Here is a 26,152-nt window from a genome sequence, read left to right on the forward strand (position 1 = left end):
AAGATTCTTTTGGATTTAAGACATGCTTGCATATATAACAAATTCAAAATAAAATAATAATAGTAAATAAATAAATAAATTATTATTTAAATATGTATAAAATAATATAGAATTATTTTTTATTTGCTTATTTTTAAAAAGTATAACTCAATTTAAACTTTTTTTTAAAAAAATATTGCTTTTTATTATTATTACAAATACTTTTAGAAAAGTTTGTGAAATTACACTCATATCACAAATCTTGATGAAAAATTAGCTACGAAAAGAAAAACACATATGAACATGACATTGATCTTTTTATCCTTAGGTTGACCTATTGACCTAATTAAGTTGGTGATATATAATTGTGTAGAGGAGGATTTGAAATTTTTTTGACTCTTCTGCAATCCATATCCTAACAGTCATGATTATTCTGCTGATAAAAGAAAAAAGAAAAAAGAAGTCATGATTATTCCATGTCTATATTTTTAAAAATAATTACATAAAATATTATTTTTTTCAAATACTTCATTTATATTTATTATTATTATTTAAAAAAGTGAGATGTATTTAAAAAAGTGGATGTGAAAGCATATTTGTCCATATTGCCCTTGGACATGTATAACGGCAAGACTCATCATCGTATATGTCATTTCCTGCCGGATTTTATTTCCAGATCATTCATATTAATATATAGTTTTCAGTTTTAGATGAATTAAATTAAACTGAAATATTATAACATTAAACTGAATTTTAAAAAAATAATAAAATAAAATCATATAATTATTTAGATGAATTATTTTTAACTGTTTGAACTAAATTATTAAACTTTTACTATCATAAGTTATAAATCAATTCGCCTTATTATATGCATCAGGTTGGGCCTAGATGGTGGATCAAACCCATTATCATTATCACTTCATAGAGTATTTTATCCTGCACCTCCATATATTATTCTCTCATCTCCATAAAATTTCATATTTCCAAAATTATCCCTCTGTAATATTTCGGATTATATAATTTGAAAGTCTTTTTTCTTATGCATAGTTAGTTTTCAAATTATGTAATCCGAAAGTCTTTTTAACTTTCAGATTATGTAATATGGAAGTCTTTTTTCAAATGTGTGTCCGAAAACTATTCTATGGGATGGCTGTGAAAGGATAAAAAAGTATTTTTATGTATTGTATGGGGTGACAGAAGAAGCTATGGAGGTGCAGGAAGAAACAGTCCACTTCATATTTCCCCCTCAACAGTCTCACGGTTCACATAAAGGCCAATATGCAGCCCAGCTGTGTCAGTGAATTCTGAATTGTTAGACTAGGCTGTCCCAGTGCCGAAATCGTCAAGTTATTTTTATGGGAGATGATAATTTCATACCATTACTCTTTTATACTTCTATTTAACAACTAAGAATATTATTATTTGTTTTTTAAAAAAATATATTTATTTTTATTAGTTAAATATAATAAAAGGAAGTGTAAGGTAAAACTAAGAGAAAAATGAGTGTCAAATAATATTTTTTTTATTATATATGTATGGTTTTAAAAAATAGGCTCCTCACTCAATGGCTATAAAAGTTGAAGTTATTTTATGTTTTTGGAAAGTTATATTTTAACGTCTTTGAGAAAAATAACTCGCTTAAATATTTAATTCCAGTAATACATATAAACACACTTTGAGTTAAAAGATAAAAAATATAATTAAAATATTAATATAATAGATTATTAAATTATTGTTATGCATTAAGAGTGTAAAAATAACAAATCTCCACTTTTAATATTTTTTTACTTTTTTTAATTGAAGTCGTGTTTTTTCTTTTGAAAATTTTTTGGTTTTTTTATTTTTTTTGGTTTTTCAATTTTATTATATTATTATTAAATATTTTTTAAAATTACAATAATAAGTTAATTAATTATTTAAACTAACTAAATATTTATTATATTAAATTAATAAATTATTTAAATTGGATTTAGTTACAAATAATTAAATACACAATTTAAAAAATAAACTAATTATTTATTTAAACTAACTAAATATTTGTTTAAATTATAATAATAAATTACTAAACTCTTTTTAAGGATATATTGTTTGATGGTTGTGTACAAAGTCTAATACTTCAATCATGTGATAGTCGTAGACTTTGTTCAGTAGGAATGGATCAGTCATCTTGTTCGTACTTTCTCTTGTTTGTACTTTCTTTTGAGCTAGTTTTCTATTATAATTCCAAATAACTTGTAATTGTTTTGTGTTATTGTAAAAAATAATTTACTAACACATTGATGGTTTCACTTTACTCTTTATTTGGTTATTTATTCAACATTGAAATACGATAACACCACAAAATTCGAGTGATCTTTTAAATTTAGAAAGTCTAAAGAATATAATTTTTAAAGAGAAAAAATCTTAAATAAAATACAAAATAAATATCTATACTTTATTATAAACTTTCTCTTCTTTATTTATTTAAATTTATTATTAAATAAAATTCAGATCATACCATTACCTTTTAAATTAATTGAAAGCGACCAAACTTGTAGGTTCAACCTTTTCCAATGAGTAAAATAAATTATCTATTAACTATCGAAGACCTTAATTAATTTTAAATTTGAGAAAGAAGTTCTAAACTGAAATACATAAATTTAATAGTTAATTAGACATGAATAAAAAAACTGAAAGTTGATTATTAACTTCCATTAACTGATGGAGTTAGTGCGTGAACTTAAAAACCTTGAGAATGTATGCCATGTTATGAAATTAACTTTTGGAAGATGAATAGTGGAAGGAAAGTAATGGACAGAGTCAAAAGCTGTAATGATTAGGCAATAAGCAATAGTTTAAGCACAAACATAATCCTTCCATCATTGATTATTGCTAAGACTAATTGTGATTTCCTTTCATGGCCCGAATGACAAGTTACTTTTCTTAGATTTCTACAATCCATCTTACAACTGTATCATAACATAAACCACTTAATTAGTGCTTAATTATTTCCTACAATCATTTTCTACCTAAACTCATTTACTGTGATTCGACATATCGTAGTTTTGGGACGCATCTATTGTAAATTATTTTTTTTCTTGTTAGCTTGTCAATTAATTCAAGCATTAGTCTGAGCTATCGCAGTGGCAGCCACTGTTCTCCAAAACGTCGTTGTTTTGCTCCGCCACCGTTCTTCCTCCTCGAACCTCCACGATGTCGATTTGCGATTCCGAAGCCTTCAATTGGCACTATGGTACGAAGTTCGACGACCAGACCTTTGATATCTGCGGCTGCAAGCTCTTCTTCATCTTCGCGCGTCGGATCTGCCGCCCTCCCACGGCATCACGCGCCGCCATGCTTCCTTCTAAGGGCTCGACCTCCTCCTCCTAGAAGATAATTGAGATAAATTAATTTATATAAATGGTATAAAGAGATAAATCCAGAAAAAATTATGACATAGATGATGAAGAACTCTCTTTCCTTACCAATAAGGTTAAAAAGAAGTTAAGGAAGTATGAAAATTATGGCACAAGATGCAAACCTAAAGATAATAAAGAGTTCAAAAGAAATTCGTCTCTTATGGGTGTAGAAAGACTAAACATTTCATATGAGAATGTCTAGATATGAAGAACAAGGAAAAAGATAAAAGAGGAAGATGGAAGATGGAAAAAAAAAGTCTCAAGAAGAAAAGGGAAACATACCCAGAGAAGATTAGGAAAGAGTTGTTCTTATTAGAGAAAGTCAAAATAAAAAAACTGATTAAAATTTCTCTTCACAAAATAAAAATTATTGTAAGCAAGAAATTATCTCTCAGTATACACGGGTTTAATACTTTATTTTCTTAACCAAATTATCTTATTTATTAATATACATAATTATTTAAATAATGTCGAGAAATTTCTATCTGCTTTTAAATTTTTAAATAACTACTGTTTTATTACATTTATTTAAAAGTAAATTATTTTTTAACTTTTAAAGTAAAAAAACGTTTCGAAACATTTGCACGCATCATGACAAGTATTTTTTTTTATCAGCGCATCATGAGAAGTAAATTTAATGTCTATGTGTCATTGTAATGAACATTAGAGTTCTGGTTTGCAGTGGTCATAAATCATTTTGTTAATATTTTATTTTCAATTGCTATCAGTGTCAGTTTTCCAGAAACAACGATCAATTAATAAGTATAGCTAAGATACATTTGACATGTTTTTACAGAATAACACTAATTTCCTTAAATTAGAACAAAAGTTGGGGGGTGTAAGTGATTTAGATTTAACGTGAAACTTTCAAATTAATCACCATTTCTTTAATTTTGAAAAATATAGTATGTACCAAAAAATAATTATATTATATATAATATAAATATGTAGGAAAAAAAGTATATAAAAATAAAATAAATTGAAGTTTCACATGTTAAATGAGCTTTTATTTATTTATATATATATAATATTAATAAAACTTTTTCGTCTAACTTCTTAAAATATAAAATCTACAAGTTATTTTCAACGTAGAGAAACTCAATTATTATTATTTTTATTCCCTCTCTTCATATACAGAAAGATTTATTGAAACAGAAGATAATCTTTCATATGATACCTATATGTTGTCTTGTAACAAACATTCATTTTCAGGATTAGCTCCAAAAGCATGCGCAGGCCTATAGTCCAATAATAAGAATTGTGTTAAAAATTATTATTTAACTTGACATATTTGATGACACCTTAAGTAACAACAATAATTTGTTATCGTATGAAAAAAATATATTATTAAAAAAAATAGAAAATACAAAAATATAGATGACTAGACCAAAACTCATATATTAACAAAAACGATACATAGGTAAACTATACTTATTCATAAAGAATTTTTAAGTCATGGGAAATTAGGATTCCATTAAAAGAAGTTGAAGTATAGTTAAAAAATATTATTTATGAATTAGTGTTGATATATTCAGAATCATGTATTTTATTACAATTTTTACAATTTTATGATGATATATGAATCTTACTCAAAAAAATCAAACAATTTTGAATTTGCATGGTGTGATTATATTATAATTGTAAAATTATGTTTTTTAATAACATTTTCCTCTCTAAACTTTGTAAAAGCTGAAATTGCAAATCTTTTTCCATAATTCTCACCACAACTCAGAAGTGTAATTAATATTCGTTCAATTTTTACATGTTGTAAGAAGAGAAATTCAACCATATCCCGTGGTTGTGCTTTTAAGATTCACAATCGGTATGCGTTTTTTACTATTAGGAATTGAGTTTAATTTCAATGTTGAGATATAAATATTTCATACATGTGACAGATAATTACGATAAATTTATTTATTTTTAAATATATTGTAATATTATATTAATAATTAAATTTAAGTCTAACTTATATATTCATAAAATAAAATTATAAAATAATATTTGTTCTTATTTATATATTATAATTTAATTTAAAGAATTTATATATTATTGGGATCCTTGTGTAAATACCAAAACTTATTGAGAATGACACTTTAACAAGGGGTAAGGTGGAGCACAAACTTCATCCCTATATATCCCCATATACCACTGAACACAGAAGTTAGTTGACCCTTCATTCTTGTGATATCAAGGGAAAGGTAGGTTGGAACATGATTAGGAAACCAAACACCCCAACATTCAACGTAGTAATAATAAACTTTGCCACTTGCTCAAATGACATAAAATGTTTTTCTTTCTATTATTCCCCTCATTTATAATTAAACCAAGTCTGATCACGGTGAAGAACCTCAGAATGGAATCAAAGTTATTATAGAATACTAGGGCAACACCTGAATCTATTAATTTAAACGAGTTATAAACTAAACAGCATTTGGTTCCAAGATTTCGGGGTTTAAGAGTTTCGATAAACACGCCTACAAAGTTATAAGTTCATAAACCAGCACCAGTATATGGCCAAAAAGATTGTTCTGCACATCACAAGTCACACACATATATATAAAGGAAAAGAAAAACATAAAAACAACCTAGGAGCTAGCAAACCCCTTCTACGTTAACGTAGACAGTGCTAGTTGTACCTATACATATATGAAGATAAAAATAGAACCAAAAGACAAGGAAAACAAGAGCACTGCTCTTACACAAATCACATTAATTTCGTCATGGCCAAGCAAAAGATTTGATGTGAGAGTTCGCCCATATAATTCATAACAGGATACCTTTTCTGCTCTCTTTTTCACTCTTTTTTAGCATTTCAAGCATTAATATAGAGCTTTAACTTGTATATATACTAGTGCTGAATTTAATAAAAGGGTTTAATTAGAATATGTTAAGGGAAATTCCACAGGCTTGTTTCATGTTCGATGTTTTCTGGGCTATTGGGTTCCAAACCAATGTCAAAAGGAGGAGGACTAAGCAGCATTCCTTGAGCCATATTGACAAGAACATTCGGCATGTCAAAGATCAAATCCTCGTCCACGAACTGGTTACTCATCCCTGCTTGGTTCTCTTGTAACCCTGAAGAGTTATAATTCCCTGTTGGCGTCTGCATAGCATCCTTCGCAGCTCCAGCAGCCCCCGCCGCAGCGGCTGCCGCCATCTGAATGTCACGCGCCGAGAGTGAAGCGGGGACAGGAAGGGAAGAAGCGGAGTCAGGGAAATTGAGCTCAGCGTCCTTACCTAGTATCAGATATGATATATACGTGTATTAGATACAATATGTATGTAAATACATTGACATTAAGGAAAACAAAATAAAAATTATAAACTACATTATGATTATTATAAATCTAATTAAGTTTCATTTTTTAGTTGAGATCATGTTTTGTTAGAAGATGTATAATAATATTTCTAAAAGGTGTATCACATGAAAACATTGATATAGTATAGACAATAATGAAATGAACCAAAATATTTGTTGTCAAACTTAGTTTTATTTCTTATACATTCAAATGATTGATTTAGACTTTTTTTTCCACATCAACTTAATATTTAATATTTTTAAAAAATTAAAATATAGGTACGTTTTAAAATTTGAAAAGTATTTAATCTGAATATACAGATACTAAAATTAAATATGAAAAAATGTTAAAGAAAAAAACATTTTTCCTTTGATGATATTCTTACCCTTGAGAGCATAAGCTGCCACGTCATAAGCCACTGCGGCCATTTCAGGTGTAGGGAATGTGCCTAACCAAATCCTGTTAGGCTTTTTGGGCTCACGAATCTCAGACACCCATTTCCCGTTGCTCCTACGGCGGACACCGCGGTAGCGGCCGGTTCCGGAAGAGGCTCTGCTGCTGCCGGTTGCATTATTAGAATACATGGCGGTGGTAGTGGTGGTATTGTCTATGTGGTGTGTGAAGGTGTGTGTTGCGAGTGAAAGTTGATGGCAATTGAGTGAAGCCATTTATGGAGGTGAGTTTAACGAAGGTTGGAGAAGAAGTAGCGGAAAGTGCAAACCAGTTGTTTCTGAATTGCGGCCTGTGAATGGTTGGGGTGTAATCCAGCTTGGCTTTGCCAACGATTGATATCTGGGTCGGAGAGCGTGTTCCGTTACAAATAAAAAATCAAAAAAGAAAGTAAAAAGGGAAAAAAAAAAACTGAATTCAATTCGCGTAACTTATCCAACGTCAAATTTTGTCCACATGATAGTGCACTTTGTGAATATCGTATAACATCACTAAAACCCTGTTTTCCCTTTTCAATTATTTCCAACAAAGATTTTCCAGAACATAAAACATGGATATTTCTTCTTATTTATACAATGGTGAGTGACATGTGTTGGAGATAGCACATAGGATTATTAATGACGTAGGACTCTCTCCCATCGATGCTAGTTTCGTTTCGTCAGCAACATGTAAATCAACAGCAAATTATTAGCTTCTTCACAAATTATCGTGTATAGTTTAAGTTTGTCTAAAATCTTTGATTCTAGGCTTATGTGCGATTTGATTTGGCATCATTACTAGTTTTACACTAAGCAAGTTTTTCTTTTTCTTTTTGTGTTTTCGCAGCAATAGACACGGAATTTTGTGGTTGAAAGCGATAGGAGGAATTTAATTGAGTTGTTAACTATCTTTGAAGAAACGAGTGGATACGTTCAATGGATCGTGCGAGAGTTAGAATAAACCCTCTTTCAAGCTTCAACTAAAAAGTAGTGAGTTCTTCTTTTGTAAATATCTTTTAGTTCCAATTGATGTTCCCAATGAAAGAAATGGGGGAGCAATATAGCCTGCTTAGTATCACGCTTGAAAAATATAGAAATAAGGAAGAGAAAAAAAAAGAAACTGATAGATCAAAAGAGTAATATAATAAAAAAAAGTAAAAAAAATGAATACGTATTTAGAGTATAGTGTGAGAACGTGTTATGAAAAATCAATTAAGTTTTCTTGTTGTTATCAGCTTTTTTTTCTGACCGACGTAAAAAAAGCCCTTAAACCAAACATTATAAGAGAAAAGATAAAATTAAAGTATTTTAAAAGCTATACACGATAGAAAAATGAGTGAATATAAAAATAATAATATAAGTTATTATTTTAATACATATATGTGTGGCGGAAGATTAACTAAGGTGACAAGTCAGTACTAGCTAGTCAGAGAGGGGTCACACAGGATTTTGGGCATTTTTTACTCTGTTTTTCGTTTTTTAACTTTTAGATTTTTTACATAAGTTGGAGGATTTCTAATATTTTAATTTTTTTAACTTAAAATGCTATTACATATTTTATATTATTAAATTAGATTATTGAATGATTTTTTTGAAGTCAAATGATCACTTTTCTAGGTTTAAAGTGAGACTTAATAATTTTTTTTTATGGTGACATCTTGCTCCATTATACAACCTTTTATTAATGATATAAAAAGGAGTATTTTTATCATTTAATGTAAAATTTGAAATTTTAAGTATAGATAAATGGTTGTATAGTGGAGCAAAGTTGTCATTCTATCATTTCTTTTTTTTTTCTACACCGCTTAGTCGTATGCATGACCAACCAACAAAATACTATGTATGGAAACCTTGACGAGAGCTGAGAAGAGATCCATATACACAACATCATAAGTAATACAAGGGTGACAGACAAGAAATTTACCACATCATCAAAATAAATACATTTCATTGTCATACATAATAGAACAGAACAAAAATTTTAAAACCATTTGCAGCACATTTCATAAAAAAACGACCCTAATATATGCCATTCACAAAAGGTGGGGGTGTCTCTCTCTATCACAACATGTCAAAAGCTTATAAAAGGATTGAAAAAAACTATAGAACCATGGTATGAATTAAAACAATATCACAAATCAAAACAACACAATTTGTCAATCACTTTGTCTACCTTTTACGAAACAAGGTTTAAACAATAATATATATATATATATATATATATAATGCATCATTCACAGTATTTTTTAGTTTGATAATATAGAAATAATGTTAGTTTAATTCTAATAGCTAAAATTTTAGTAGTTAATTAAATATATCAATTTAAAAATTAATTTAAAATTGTTTATTAATAATATAAGATACTTTAAATATTAATACTTTTTTAATTTATAAAATAATTTATAATTTAGTTAATAATAATTAATTTTTTTATTTTTAAAATTATTTTTTATTTAATAATATTTTTAGTGATAATTTTAAAATATGTAGTTATCTGAATATGTGATCTGATCATCTACAACAATATAGAAGTTAAGTTGCTCGATTATAATCTTATCTGTATAATATGATAGTTGTATTAGTCTTTAACTTTTTGTTAAAATAGTTTAAATTGAATTTTTTATGACTATTAGACATTATATTCATTAACTGTGATTAAATTTATTGGATATTATGTTAAAAAAAATTTAAATGTTGTGGATGTTATTTGAATTTAAAAAGTATCACTAGTATAAAAAGACTATTTTTGACACTATAAAATATTGTAAAAAGGCAACTTTACCTCATAATTGCTTTTTTAGAGTTTTTTATTATCCTAATTTATAGTGCGTCAGTTACGCTCTCATATTTTCTTGTCTTCTAGCACTTCTTTTTCCTCTTCTTCATCTCGAGTCATTGTGTAAGTTTCTTTCGAATATCTGCTTCCTTTTCACCATTAGTTTTTGTTTTTTTTTCTCTTATTTGTTTATTTTCTCACATTGTTGGATCATCACCATTCCTACTGTTTCATTGTCTTGCATGTTGTTCTTTGGATTTTTGTTGTTCCTCCATTTGGTTCTTCGCCATTGTCGTCTTCGTTGCCGTTGTCGCCGCTCTTCACCACCACCGTTACCTCTTCATAAACTTCTATTCTAACCCAACAACTAACATAATATAAATTAATAATAATGCATATATTATATATACATCTTATAAGGAGGTGTAAAATGACGACTTTTACCATTACCGTCCTCTTTGTTTGAATTCAAAAAGACGATTAAATAGTCGTGTGACTTAAATTCTCAAAAAAATTCTCCAAACTGGTCCATAAAAAACTTCAAAAGAGTCTTATTAGTGAGAAATTTTTCATATATTTTGAAATTTTTTATCGTAAAATTTTTGTAAAAGAAATTGTATTCCAAACAGATTTTAAATATTAATGATTTTTCGATAAAAAAAATATCAATTTTTCTTTTAGTAATACAAAACATTACGAGTTTACAATTGGAGAATGATATATTATATTACTAGAATATTGCATTGATGTAAAAACTTAATATAAGCTACTAATGAAAAACTCTAGACATTTACACTAACAATTTAGTTTCCGTTAAACCAGCATTATATCAATAAAAATAATATCAATGGTACTCTTCATTTTATAATTAAATGATATTTTATATTTTATTTATAATACAAATAAAAAGACTAGTAAATAAAAATATTATGTTTTCCTTCTGTCTTGGCCAGAGGAGTCATACTCAATAGGTCCACATAATGGTGGCTGGGATTAGGGTTAAGTGCATGCACTTAAAAAAATTGCATTGGTATCATTGCTTCTTGACCTATCTTATATGAGGGAGCAAATAGGTATCAACTTGTAAGCAATTAATCCAATTCTATATTCCATGCACAGTAAACTACACAAATAATATGGATGCAATGTTAAAAAACTTTTGCCTACTTTCCAAATTAGGAAAGTTGAGGACTGTAATTGGAATTCACAGGGTTTAGATTACTTTTTCTATTATGAATTCTTGAATCTTAAGATCTGACATAAAGATTGAAAAGGAAAAGTATAACAAAAACTAACTTTTGTATAAATTACTGCTCATAAATTTTCTTTTTTTGTATAAATTCCTTCTTCAAAGTTTTCTTGAGAAAAATAACTTTTTTTAAAATAATATTGAAATTATATTATTTGAACTGACAATCAAACATAAAATAAGTTAAGCATTACCTATATTCTTGTCTAATTAAAGCTTTTTAAGGTTTACGATCGTTTTTGTTCCTATTAAGGAAAAGTACTTGTTTAAAATGTAAGAAAAAAAAATCAATTTCATTACTTTAATAGAAACCCAAAAGGAGCAGTTTTCTGAGAAAAAATCATAAAAAAAATAAAAAATCTATCCTTTTATAAGTGTACCTTAACATGTTGCAAATAAAAAAGAAAAGAAAAGAAAAACTAAGCAAAAAAAGTATGTGGCTTTATAAATCCAGCTATAAGGAGTAAAGATAAGTTGTAAAAATATGTTATTAAGATAATAAAAAGATTATATTATCAATCCTCCAATTAATGCATATTGGTCGCTTTACAAAAAGAATTAATTGGTTTTAAAAATATATATATTTTATAAGTTTAGAAAACTTTGAAATCCTTAACTACAATTAAAAATAATGATCTTTAATAGTTAAAGGTTAGGTTATTTTTTCTTATTTTGTAATAACGTATCTCCTTTAGAAGATCATATAATTTAGAAGATGATATAATTGTATTATGGTGTGATGTCTTTATTAATCTTGTTATTATCATGTTTATATAACTCTGATTGATTTTTTTTAGTACGTTGGATTTTTAATTGATTGAATTGTAAAAACTTTTATCTGAATTTTTTTTACAAAAGATTAGCATATTTTAAAAGTGTATCATTTTATTTTATTTATTTTTTATTGGTAAAATAATTCGCCAAACATATATAACATTTGATGTTATCTTGCATTCTCACCATAACTTCTAATAAAAAATAGCCAGTGCTGTTTATCTGTACATTCAACATTATGATCCAGTAATTTTATGCAAAGGCCCTTGTTTAGTTTTTTTGGGCTTTTACTCTCCAAGATAAAAGAAGAAAAAACTATTACAATTGAAAACATCGTTAAATATAAAGAGTTTATATTTTCTAAAGAACGTAGTAACATATTGTTGTATGAACTCATTTAATTCATTAAAAATACCTAAATTTCACATGAGTTAAAGATAAAATATAAATAAACATATAAATATGGACAACTTTTATCTTACAAGTGAATTTTGTAGTAAATGGTGTTTTTTTCTTTAATGTGAGAAGGAAAATGAATGTTGTAAAACAAGTTTAAGATATAAAAGAGGTTTATGCATAGTTTAGATTTTGATTATTTATGTGGGGTTTGGTTTTGACATGAGTGAGAGTGTTTGGTGTTGATAGAGAAATGGGATAAAGAGAGGAAAAGGTTGGAATAGGAATAGGAATAGGAATTGGAATAGAATTGGTGAGTAGTGTGGTTGTGCAGTGATTAACTTAATCTGGGATGTAGTATTCCGGGTAGATATGTAAAAGGGTTATGCCGCGATCCGCGTTTTGAACAATAACCTCCTTTCTCCTCTGTAAATTAATGGCGTGTGGGGGCTGTAATTTTCTTGACCAATCTACCCTTCTTTCTTCAACATACATTTTAGAGTGTCTTCCACAAATCATGCTGTTACTTTATTCATTATCTTACAAACTTCACTACTTTAATTCTCGTATTTGAAGTATGCTTCATTTTTTTAACACTTTTGCCTCGATGATTTTTTCAATATAAATTAAATTAGAATGATGTTTTAAAGAGTAATTTGTTGTATTTATTGTTCTAGTTACATAAAAGTTTTTATATAACTTGAAAATTAAAAATTGTTAATTGAAAATTCAACTAAGATTATTTGAATTAACTAGAGTTAGACACATCAAACCATTATAAATGCGTCTTTTTTATGTTAATTCTTTTTAAATTACTGTTGTCAACAATAATTTAAGAAACGTTTTTTAAAGATTTAAAAATCATTCATCCTCTTAATTGTGCTTTTAATCCTTTTTTGTTTTACACTTATATTATATTTTACATTATATTATGTTATATTATACTATATTGTGCTATATTATATTATATTACATTTCATATGTTATGTTTTTACATTGAATAATTGTTAGTGGTTAAAAGTTTTATTTGCACAAATGGGACTTGTATTCAACTTTTTCCTAGAACAAAATGTTAATAGTATAATCATGATATGATATGATAAAAAAAAAATTACTTAGATTTAATTTCCTCCTTCAAAAAAATGTTAATAATAATAGGAATAAAAAATATTAGTAATATCTAAATATATAAGGTAATAAATAGTGTTTAATTATTTTATAAGACTTAACTTATAACATTTAATGCGTTAATTATGATTTTTGAAAAAGGACTTTGTTTGGTTATTTTTTTTTTAGTTTAATAAGTAATAAAATAATATAATCATTACAAGAAAACCATCAAATACAAACTATTTTTTATAAACCAAAATAATTAGTTGTAATAGTAACTAAATTATAAACCATTTTAGAAACTAAAAAATAAAATAAAATTTAAATTAGTTTCTATTATTCTTAAATAGTTTTTAAATTGGTATCTAATTAGCTACCAAGGTTTTAACTACCAATTATTGGTTTTATCTAATTAGCAAAAACTTTGGTTACTAATTAGATACCAATTTAGAAAACATCTAACAATAATATAAACTAATTTAGAAACCAAAAATTTATTTAGTCCCTAAAATTGTCTCTAATTTAGTCACTATAGCAACTAATTATTTTTTGTTTCTAAAATTGGTTTTTATTTCATGATTTTCTTGTGAATAATGTTTTAAATTTTTTTTAAAGTCTAATTTCATTTTATATAAATAACATTTAGAAAATCTTACTTTAGAGGTTTATTCCTATAACTGATAAAATTAAAATAATAATATGATAATGATAAGATATTAGAAAAAAAGATATTTAAAAAATAAAAGAATGACTCATCAATTTGGAACCATATGAAAAATATATATTTCAAGATCAATTAAATATCATTAATTACATAATTACTTTTTTTAATATGTATAAGTTAACTAATTAAAACAAAATTATGATCAAACTGATAGTTAGAACTGACAGTAGCCATATATCATATATCATTAATTAATCTTAATGATATTATCTTAATAATCTTAACATCAGAACAACTATTAATGTATACAATAATTGAAGAATAGAAGAACTGATTACTTTTAAATATTAAAACTTCGGAGAGTTAAAAATGTTTACCTATTTTCACTCCATACATTCATTATTTAAGAGCAATTTTAACAAATATTCTAAATTTTAATCTCATTGTTTAAATTAATAAACAATGGGACGATCCTGACTCTATTTTGTTGGTGAGAGTCAAAGGAAGTTCACAATAGAACCATGACTGTGTGGATTCACAGTAAGTAGTATGATAGGTGCAAGTTTCTCGATGCTAATTTCAATACACGAGTCTTCCAAAAGTAGAGTCAAGTGTCTGAGTATGTGAGTTAATAGAAATCTGACAGGAATAATGTGAATGATAAATGTGATTGACACTGACTTTGTGCAATTATGAGATTTTGATGAATTATGTGTATTTTTTTAAATCATTTTTTTATTAGAATTCTAAAAAACAATAAGCTTTCCCTTTGCTTTTTGGCTGTTTTCTTTAATATGTGATGATCATGTAAATACACGGGAGCAGATTAGATAGATTGCAGGTAAATGAGTTCCTTAGTGAGCAAATGGAATATGAGATGAATTTAGTTTTAATGTTTCATTTTGTTTCTTTTAAAACTTTTATGTATATATTAAAATTCCTATGAACATTATATTTTTTTAAATATAATTATGAGATAGTCGTAAGTTTATATGTTAATTAGAATTTTCTTGCTTTCTATTTTATTAATATGGATAAAAATAGAGATGTTACATTACAATGTTATAATTTTACATTGAATGATTTAATTAATAAGGTAATTAATAGTGTTTAATTATTTTTACATGACTTAATTTAAAACATTTAATGCATTAATTATGATTTAAAAAAAATACCATAATGTCTTATATTTTTTGAAAGTCTAATTTCATTTTATATAAACAACATTTTGAAAATCTTAGTTTAGAGGTTTATTTTCTATAACTGATAAAATTAAAATAATAATATGATAATAATAAGATATCGGAAAAAAAAATCATATTCATATTCAGGAAAAAAATAAGAGAATGACTCATCAATTTGGAAACAATATGTCAAAAAATAGTTAAAGATCAATTTTAATCATTAACTACGTAAATACTTTTTAATATATATATATAACTAAATTAATTAAAAATAAAGTTTCAGAAGAAGTGTCAACACCTCAAATATCATAATTACCCTTAATATATTATTATCTCAGCAGATTGATATCAGAAAAACTATAAATATTTTTTTACAATACTTGAAGAATGGAAAAACTTATTCCTTTTAAAAATTAAAACTTTGGAGAGTTAAAAAGAATATTATAAATTTTAATCCCATTATTTAAATTAAAGTAATAATATATTAACAACCTGTTAATTATGCAACTTTTAATTGATGATATATATATATATATATATATAAAATTATTATTTTATATAAAAATTGAAATTTTAGACAAAGAAAAAAATGGAGAAAAAATGTTTGTTATGTATATTTTTTTTAAAATTGATAATTTTTTCTACAAATATAAATTAATTATAAACGTGTTATATTTAAAGTCGGAAACAGTATATATTAAGCTTGTCTTATTTGTGTTTATTTTATTACAATAAAGTATTATTAATAAAAGAAACCAATTTATATATTTTTTGTTATACGTGCTTGTTTAGTCTGTTCACTTGATTATAGTAAACAAAGTGTACCTATTTAAATAAATAATTATTTTGAAATGAGTTTATTTTAAATTTAATTAAAGCAGTGTATTAAATTTGGAAGGAAAAAGAAGAAGAAAGGATTGTGGAGAAAACATACATAAATTTTCATTGATAAATTGATTTATTTAAAAGTGACAATACATTGTTCTGTGATAATTAAAGAGAAGAAGAATGTAATTAGTTAAATTGGTCGATTGTAGGTTTAACAAGCCTCTTAGCACAACAGCAAAAGTCATTGTTTGGAAAAGCGTGAACGCATTGTCCAATTTGATATGAAAGCTTCTTGCAAGTACCGTTGCAGTCTGGATATTGTGCACATGGTCCCAGACAATGTGATGTGCTCATACCTGAAGAAAAACCCATCCAAAATTTGTAGAATCATTCTAATTTTTTAGGTGTCAAAAAATCATTATCTTAACTGTTGTTTAACAATGGAGACAGAAATATTATCAAAAAATATTGAAAACAGATGAGCTTTAATGGAGAATTTTTTTACGTACCTAATGTGAATAGAAGAACAAAAACCATGGCTGCCAAGATAAGCTTAACTGCATGAGTCATTTTTGTGCAGTTTTTTCTTCTACTTTCTCTCTATCGTCTATATCAACAGAGAGATCTGTAAACTGTGTATGAACTTTATTTTTAACAGCAACAAATTTATACACTCTAAAGAATACTATTTATGGGAATATCTAACATTAATTATTTCTTTGATTTGAATATGGATATCATTTAAAACAAATAAATTTTTATGTATATAACATTAATGATTATAAATAACATTTACGATTTGTTTGATTTGAAGATGGGTTTGAGGGAGTAAATTTTGGTAGATTTGAGATGAGATTGTGCTTTGTTTGGAAAAAAGAGTTGATTTGAGTGGAGGTGAAAGAAAAGAAAAAAAATGTCAGATTGTTTGAATTAATGTGAATAGAATAAAAATAAAGAAATTTTTTGTCAATATGATGAGTTTAAATGAAATTTTAATTTTTTTAATTGATAAAAAATACATTTTTAAAAGAATTTAATGTTAAATTAATTTTAAAAAATGCAAACAAAATTCAAATAAATAAATTATTATAAATTTTAATATATAAAAAAGTTAAATTTTAAAATGTTAATAAATTAATTTAAGTTTTAATGTCAGATAAAATAATTTATTTCAATATATTATTAACATATAATATTAATATTATTTATTATTTAATATTTAAATACCAAACTAATTTTATAAAAAAAAAATTAGTTATTATAGTGTGCAAATTAGAGAATATTTTTTGAAGAATAAAAATAATTTTGGTTTCTAAATTAATTTATATTATTATTAAATAGTTTCCAAAATTAAAAACCATTTAACAATAATAAAAACTAATTTAAAAATCAAAATTATGTCTTCAAAAATATTTTTAATTTGGTTATTATAGTAATTTATTATATTTGATCCGTAAAATTAATTTCTAATCAAATGATTTTCTTGTAATAGTCTATAATTATTAATAAAAGTAAATTATATTACAAAAGAACGATCTATTAAAAATATTTTTTTTTCAGACTTTCTTTACAGTTTTGGATGAAAAGTTTAAGCCTTGACCAACATTTTTATTATTTTCAAATTTCACGTTTTCAATCTTATTTCTTACTAATCAGTATATCTGGGTCTTTCTATCCACATAAACAAACTGTAAGATTTGAGAAGATTGTAATAATTTAGTATTACTATTTATATAGAATTATTTTGAATCATTTAGAAATTTTAATTTTTTTCAGTTTTTATTTATTTAAATAGCACATTAAATACTTTAGTATTTGATATAATAATTTTGGAATTTCATTTATTTAAAGTTTTAGAATACCAAATTAAATTCATGTATTTTTTGTATTTATTTAAAATTTAAAAAAATTTAGGAATTTTTTTCATTTCTAATTTTTATTTAAATAGTACATTAAATAATTAATTTTATTTATTTCAAAGTTTTTCTAAAATAGGACATTAAATAATTTAAAATAATATTTATTTATAATTTTTGATAATTTATAAATTTTATTTATTTTAAATTTTTTAAATACGAAATTTAATAATTTAGATTTGTATTTATTTAAGATTTTGAATAAATAAAATTTTTATTTTATTCAAAAGTTTATTTAAATAAGACATTAAATGATTTATGATCTGTATTTATTTTAATAAATTAATGCATTAAATGTTTTAGATTAAGTCATATAAAAAAAATTAAACACTATTAATTACCTTATTAATAAAATCATTCAATGTAAAAATATAACATCTGTAATGTAATATAATCTAATATAATAAATAATATGCTATGTTTTGTTAAATTTTCCTCATTTTAACATACTCAACTATTATGAAATTGCTCTTTTGAATTATATCTGTTATTATTAAATAATTTAGATTTGTATTTATTTAAGATTTAAAATGATTTAAGAATTTTATTTTTTTAAATTTTTTTAATACGAAATTAAATATTTTATATTTGTGTTTATTTAATATTTTAAATAATTTAGAAATTTTATTTATTTCAATTTTTGTATTTAAATAGGACATTAAATAAATTAGTATTTGATTTATTTAGGATTTTTTATTTCAGTTTTCAAAAATATGAAGTTTAAAAATTTATATTTATATTTAATCAAAATGTTGATTAATTTAAGAATTTATTTATTTCAGATTTTTATTTAAATAATATAACAAATACTTTAAAATTTTATTCATTTAAAATTTTAAATAATTTAATAATTTTATTTATTTCTTATTTTTTAAATTCGATATATAATTCAGAGGTATTTTTAGTTCTACAAATAAATTATAAAATAAAATGCATATATACATTATGGTTGTGCAACCAATGTACTCAAGAATGGAGGAAGAAATTTTGAAAGGGCCATAAACAAGGGATGTGATGGTAGATATAAAAAGAGGCGTGGGAATAAATGAAAAGGGAGTACTGTTGGAATTTATGGGGTGCAGAATGCAAAGACTTGGATAATGCACTTGTGGAATGAAAAAATTGGGTTGGTGAATTAAAAGGCATGCAACTTTTTCTTCCTGTACCCATCAATTTATTAGTGCACCCTATAATTTTCAAAATGATATTTTACCTTTATTTAAAAGTGACTTTCTAGAACACAGTTTCTGGAAACAAAAAAATTTCAGAACGAATGAGCGTTCTCCTTCTCTTCTTCTCTTTGCAGTAATGATGTGCAACAATAGCGACAGTGGGGTGCAATAAAAGAGATTCGAATGGAGGAAAATTTAGTTATTTCACCCCACTCTTAAGGTACAGGTTGAAAAATGGGGGTGCAGGAATTAACCATCTCTTTTTGTGACTTGCCTGCTTATTTTCTAATATATTTTTGCATATCAAATGGGGAATAGGCCCTGTTCTGGGCTTGGAATAAATATTGTTTTTTTATTCAATGTCACTATATTATGTTTGTTGATAATGTATGAAAATCTATATCTTAGGTGATTCTACAATTCAAGTTAGGAACACCATATGTATGTTTTTCTTTTTCGCATAAGAAAATTTTAAAATAAATTAAAAATGAAAATACAAGCATGCTTAAAATAAAATTGATATAAGATTGTTTTATAATTTGTAAATATCAAGTAAAATATTAATTAAAGAAAATTAAACATGGATTACAAATTTAAAGATTTCAATAAACAATGGTTAGCGCACAAACAATTGAATTGTACTTTTCTTAAAAGTGTTTTGAAAACCTTTTCTATTTATTTAAAAATTGGTTTTCTTTGAAGGGAAGGAAAAAAGAAAAAGGAAATTTTATATGGGTTTATTTCTTAAAAACCTCCATTTTTCACTGAAAATAAAATTTAAAATATTAAAAAATGACTTTAAGTCTAACTCAGGTTTGCACTCAACTCGTGCATGAGACCATATATTTATGGGTGGTTTAATAACTGTCCGATAGTGAATGACACGATACGTCTAACAAACTCTAACTCTATGCTTTGCTACCATATTAAAAAGTAAACTTTAAACTTAACTTAACCTTATAAAACTGACATATAAGATGAAGTTTGCACCACTTATATATCATGAAATATTCTAATATCTAGTCGACAAGAGATCTTCAACATACTCCCAATATTTTTCATGCTCACTTTTAGAAAAAAAAACAATTATTATTTTTTTATTAATTTCTCCAATACTTTTCGTGCCCACTTTTAGTATGAAAATCCAATTATTCTTTTTTAATTATTTCTCCAAATAATTACTCTTAGTATTTTTTTCTCTCAATAACATCTTCAAACTCAGTAGTATAGAGTTTTTTAGAGACATTTTGCATACAGATAGATAGTTATATTTTATTCTTTATGTTTGTAAGTGCTTTTATATATATAAAAGTATAAAAAGAGAAGTCATTGTGTTAATTAGTTCTTTATTTTCTTAATGAGGTCATAAAAAGCTATCATTACACATTAAATGATATTTAATACATTTCACCAATTTGTTTACTTAATAAGATAACCTAATCTACATACTTATTTTTAAAAGGTAGGTTATATTTAACTTCATGGAGAATTGACATGTTTAACTGAAGATATGTTTTTCTCCCCACCTTTCTGCTATTAGAACATTATTTTTTATAACATTTTTTTATTATAAATCACTAGAAAAAAATTATTAAATAAGAATTATTTTTTAAAAAAATACATAGTTATTATATTAACGAACTAAAAAATTATTTTATATTTAAATATTAATATTTTTTAATTTATAAAATAATATTTAATTTAATTAATATATTAATTAAATATTTATGTCTATAAAATTAGTTGGTTAGTGATTTTAATGTTAAAAAAAATACTAAATAACAGGTATGATAAGAAAAACACTTACTTCTATTTAGACTGCGTATTATATTATAAATGATACTTATGCCTTAAAATATGCTTATTTCTGTTATTAGTAAGTAAGATTTTTAATTATTTTTAGTTTAACAATAATTAATTACTAAAATATTATTTTGTTGATGATGATTTACATATTTCACACAACGATAAATTATATTCCTCCCCTTAATATATTTTTAAATTACACATGTCATTCCCCTCTATTAAACAAGTCTTTAAATGAATTTTCTCTTCCTCTGATTCTCAACGTCATAGGAAGTTAGCTTTAAATTTTATTGTTGAAACTCTAAAATAAGACGAAGAATTTGTAAAGTTTGAAATTCAGTACTATAAAGTTTAAAGCTTCATTTTTTTAAAGTCTAAAACTAATGATAAAGTGGTCACATTGTTTAATCACTTCCAAAAAGTGTTCAACATTACTAACTAATGATGGTAAAAATAATATGGAAACATATATTTATAAGAAACTCGTCCATGACTTTAAGGGTGTGTTTGGATTGGGAGGGGATTTGAGAGAGTGAATTTGAAATGATTTGAGAAGAAAGTGAAGTTGTTTGGATTGGAGTATGTTAGAGTAGATTTGTGAGGAAAGTTTATTGAAGTTTGTAATTGATGTGATATTGTAAAAAAAATTTAAATGTATAAAATATAAGTTTACAAATTTGATAAATAATAATTTTTTTAAAAATTATAAAATAATTTAATATAAAAGAATTTAGAAATATATATTAGAGTTAAAATAAATTAAAAAAATACGTATTAATAATTAAAATTAATCTTTTATTTATTTATTATAATATACAAATTAATTTTAATAATTAATATAAAAATTATAAATGTAATATATATATTAAAATATAATTTATAGATATATAATTAGTATGTAGTTTATTAATTTTTTAAAACAAAATTAATATAAATCCAACTTTCCCCGCAAATCTCTTCACAAAGGAAGAGAAAGTTTCAAAGAGAAAAACTGTCTCGTTTTTTGTGTTTTCATATATCTATTTTTTCGTTTTTCCAACTTTCCATGCACTTTAATTTTCTTCGCCATTCTCCGTCTAGAAACGAACAGAGCTTAAAAGTAATGAAAAGTATAAGTTTTAAAATGGAAAATGCACATAATTTAAACTTTTTTTTTTAAAAGAGATAAGTAATAAGTGATAGTATTGCCATTCAAAAAAAGTAATAAATTATGATTTTGAAGTATTACAGAATATGCAATGTGGTAAGGATCCCTAAAAAAATGTATTGATAAAGACGAAAATTAAGACTAAGCTATCACTTTGACTGCAGTACATTTTACAGTCGAGTACATTAATAATTGAGAGATAAACAATAGGGGTTAAATCTATAAATCTATATTACAAACATGATTTTTATCTTAGTCGAAATTTTAAATTTTGTAGATATTTATAATAAAAAAATATTGAAATAAATTTTTGTCAATTTTTTTTTGGTGACAAAACATATTTTTAGTTTGAAGATATTTTATACTGATTTATTATTAATATTAATATTATTATAAAATAAGTTATGCTAAAAAATTGTTTAGTACGCAAAAAAAAAAAAATCTGATGTAATTTATATTAATAGTTAGTTTAAAATTTGGACTAATTATGTTTTAAATATTTTCTTATTAATTTATTTTCTTAGGAATAAATGAACCAATTTTCATATATTCAGAGACAATAAATAATAATTTGAATCCAAAATTGAATAGAATATTGACATTGACATTTTGTTGGCTAGAAACTAGAAAGCTACTTCCTTTAATTATTTCTGCTTAAAATCAATGCCCCGCACTTTCTTATTTATCATCACTAATTTTTTCTATTACCCAATTAATGACTGACAAACCATTCCAACAAACCTAAGTAGATACTAGTTTATCCACTTAATCTCAAAACAATGATGGCTTACATATAAAAGTAAATCACTAAATACTTTTAATTTTATGCACTAGAGTTTACTTCATTTATATAAATTTGTATTTAATTAACACTTTGTTTTACTTAATAAACATAAAAATCAAAATTATAATTTATAATTTTTCGTATTCTAGATGAAGAAATAATTTAAAACAACGAAGATTACTTTTAGAAGTTCTTACCTTGCCACTGATTTCCAGCTACCAATCAAATCCCCCTTCGATTCTTCTGACTCCCATAGAAGATTCCTCTTTGCGTCACACATCGAGAAACTCAAAAGAAAAATGACATATTTGATTTTGGAAATTTTTCTTAAAAATAATTGTTTTTGTGTAAAATAATTGTTTCCTAGTCATAATAATTTTGTGTTAAGTTTGAATGTGATTATGAGAAGAGTAATAATAATGGAAAGAAGGGATTGTAAGTTGTGATTGAATTGTGTGGAATGGCATGATGGGAGAAAGGCCCCCACATTGGATCTTCTTGATGAAGCACTATCTCTTTAGAGTGACCCCTACCCACCACCACCAATTTTGAATTTGAGCCTTCCTCATTCCACAACCCAACCTTTTTGCTTTCAAATTATTCTATCTCACCTCACCCCCATTACAATCATCACCCTCCATTGCATCCCCTTCAACTTCCCTCTTCCCTTATAGAAATTATCAAAACACAAAAGAAAGAACTTCAATTCTAAAACCAAATCAAATATTTAGTTGTTTGATATTATTCGTAATATTCTTTTAAAAATTCAACAAATATCACTAAATTAATTATTTGTATTCATCTATTTCATTACTTTAAAAATGCCTTATATATCAGAAAAATAACTTGTAAACTGAAATTTCCACCAACTTATATATTATAATTTTATTATATTAATATATGATTGAGGAAGAGTACGTAGAAATCAAAATATTGAAAAGTGCTAACAGAAAACTTGATTTTCACAAATGGTAATTTGTAATGGTTAAACATGTTGTAAAGGTATCTAAAGAGAAAAATATTATTGTTTTTACCTTGAAATTCCCGGTTTAAAACAATTCAAACACGTTTAATAACAAAATACAATCTTTATAACACTCCACGGTAACATTAATCAGTTATAATATTTGGTGATCGATTAAAATGATCTTATATTTCAATTAAATAAGTGTAGAGATAAATAATCAGTTATTTTTTATGATAATTGATTAAGAAAGAAACTGAAAAGAAAACACTCCTAAATAATCGTTTAAAGACAATGCAAAAACAACAACACACAAAATAAATTATTAATACTATAAAATAATAGATTATATTGCATTAGAAGTATTTTCAAATCTACATATTTAGGTATATTAACACAACAACAAACATGTTTTGTCCGGATATTTTGCAATGAACATCTAGATTTCAAACTATTCTTTTACTTCATATCCTTGAAAAAAAAAATATCCTTGCAAAAAAAATAAATCAAAAGTCTAACCTTACAAGAAAAACATAAAATAGAAACTAATTTTATTGACAAAAAATAATTAGTTATTATAGTAACTAAATTAGAGACTATTTTAGAAATTAAAAAGAAATTAGTTTCTAAATTAGTTTATATTATTGTTAAATGATTTCTAAATTGATATCTAATTAACTTAATTCATTTTAAAACAAAACATAAATTCAAAATAAAAAGTCGTACTTCCAAAACATTAAAATAGTAATAGACCACTTTTATTTTTATTTTTTGTTTATATATTTTTTTAAAAGTCGAGCATTATAAGCATGACTTTTTTTTTCTTATTTATTTGATGTGTATGTGTTTCATATGGAAAATGCTTGAAAGAAAGAAAAGTGATATCAAAGACTCTAATTTGTTGGAATCTAGGTTTGTTTTCTATTATGAGAACAAAAATCGAGTTAGGGTGAAAGTGAAAGATTGTCTCGATACTAAAAAACTTGGATATGTTTACCAAGACGATGATGTTCTGTGGTTAGAAGCTAAGCCTACATTGCTTTTGTGAAGAACAGTTGCAATGAGTTTTGGTGCTGTGCAACAATCGCCCAAACTACAAAGTTTTTTTTATTGGAGGAAGAGATTGAGTTTGAGAGGGATTTGAGTGTGAAGTTTGATATGCATATTAGTGACGAAGACATGTGGCAGAAGGTTATAAGAAGGTTGAATTTGTAGGAGCTTTGTGAGTGTGCATTATAACTACAAACACAAACGAACTTGAGACTTGAGATAATGATTATTGGAGGATTTGAGTGCTCAAAGTTATGAGCATGTATTGATGACTTTGGTGTTCAAGTCTAGAAAGAAACATATCATGGTTTGATAAAAGAATAAAAAAATAAAATTTATATTTTCAAAACACAATTTCTATAATAAAAAATTGTGTTTTAAAAGCATAATTTTTTTATTTTAAAGTCATATTTTTTAAACACGACTTACTTTTTTTTTTATATTTTTTTGAAAATCTACTTATTTTGATAAATTCGATTAAAATATTTACACACATTAATGAAAAAACCTTCTGCCCTCTAGATTCTAAGAGTTTAAAAATTAATTTTCGAAAAGAAAAGAAGAATGGAGCAGAGAAGAGGAGCATAATGGAGTGGTATTTAATGCAGGGTAAGTATTATTACGTACTTGTGCATATAGATATAGCCACAGGCTGGTGGTCACATGGTGTTTTGGCACATATTTATGATGAATAGAAGCTCCTTAGCTACGGGTCCTACTACAATGACCACATCGCAGACCAGAGAGACACCATTATAAAAATATATGCTCATGCATATATTCTCCTAATAACACCTTTCTCTTGGCTATGTTTTTTACACTCTCCACGTTACTTTATAAACTTCAATTCATGCTAAGGAATATTGATTTCATATCATCAAATTCACACATTCTCTCTTTCTCACAGCCGATGGTTTAGTAGAAACCAAAGATAAAGAGTTTCGAGTCTCGCAACCAGATGATGACGGGACCGTAAAAATGATTCCAAAAACAACTAATAAGTCATATCATACTTTATTAATGAATAATATGGAAAAAAATCTTTAAAAAAATTGTTGTATAGCTAAATTTGGATTTGATAGTTGATTACACGTAAGGAAATTGCTATCACCAAATAACATCTATCACAAAACTATTACTTTTAACTAAATGCGTAAAAATAATTTAATGTTTGAAATATTTATTTATTTTATATAAAATATATGAAATATGAAACTATGTAGCACAA

General features: G+C 25.1%; 1 protein-coding gene and 2 long non-coding RNA genes across 3 annotated transcripts; all 3 read right to left on the reverse strand.

Moving 5' to 3' along the window:
• Positions 1-2,812: 2,812 nt before the first annotated feature.
• LOC137828429 (uncharacterized) lies at positions 2,813-3,663 on the reverse strand. The gene is made up of 2 exons (XR_011083877.1): positions 3,444-3,663; positions 2,813-3,344 (listed from the first exon to the last, which is right to left on the reverse strand). It is a non-coding gene; the product is annotated as an uncharacterized lncRNA (long non-coding RNA).
• A 2,300-nt stretch (positions 3,664-5,963) lies between these two features.
• Positions 5,964-7,596, reverse strand: LOC137828329 (ethylene-responsive transcription factor ERF024-like). The gene is made up of 2 exons (XM_068634849.1): positions 7,062-7,596; positions 5,964-6,614 (listed from the first exon to the last, which is right to left on the reverse strand). The coding sequence occupies exons 1-2, from the start codon at positions 7,342-7,344 to the stop codon at positions 6,265-6,267; spliced, it is 633 nt and encodes a 210-aa protein (XP_068490950.1). The 5' UTR covers positions 7,345-7,596; the 3' UTR covers positions 5,964-6,264.
• An 8,578-nt stretch (positions 7,597-16,174) lies between these two features.
• Positions 16,175-16,727, reverse strand: LOC137828937 (uncharacterized). Its single transcript, XR_011084001.1, has 2 exons — positions 16,595-16,727; positions 16,175-16,441 (listed from the first exon to the last, which is right to left on the reverse strand). It is a non-coding gene; the product is annotated as an uncharacterized lncRNA (long non-coding RNA).
• Between the last annotated feature and the right edge of the window lie 9,425 nt (positions 16,728-26,152).

The sequence above is a fragment of the Phaseolus vulgaris genome, chromosome 7 (assembly GCF_000499845.2).
Source record: "Phaseolus vulgaris cultivar G19833 chromosome 7, P. vulgaris v2.0, whole genome shotgun sequence".
NCBI classification, from domain to species: domain Eukaryota; kingdom Viridiplantae; phylum Streptophyta; class Magnoliopsida; order Fabales; family Fabaceae; genus Phaseolus; species Phaseolus vulgaris.

Excerpts from the sequence above, each read along its gene's own strand:
- LOC137828329 (XM_068634849.1), bottom strand. The coding sequence starts at position 7,344 with ATGGCTTCACTCAATTGCCATCAACTTTCACTCGCAACACACACCTTC. Across the intron at positions 6,615-7,061 it reads GGCAGCTTATGCTCTCAAGG|GTAAGGACGCTGAGCTCAAT; the intron begins GTAAGAATATCA and ends ATCTGATACTAG.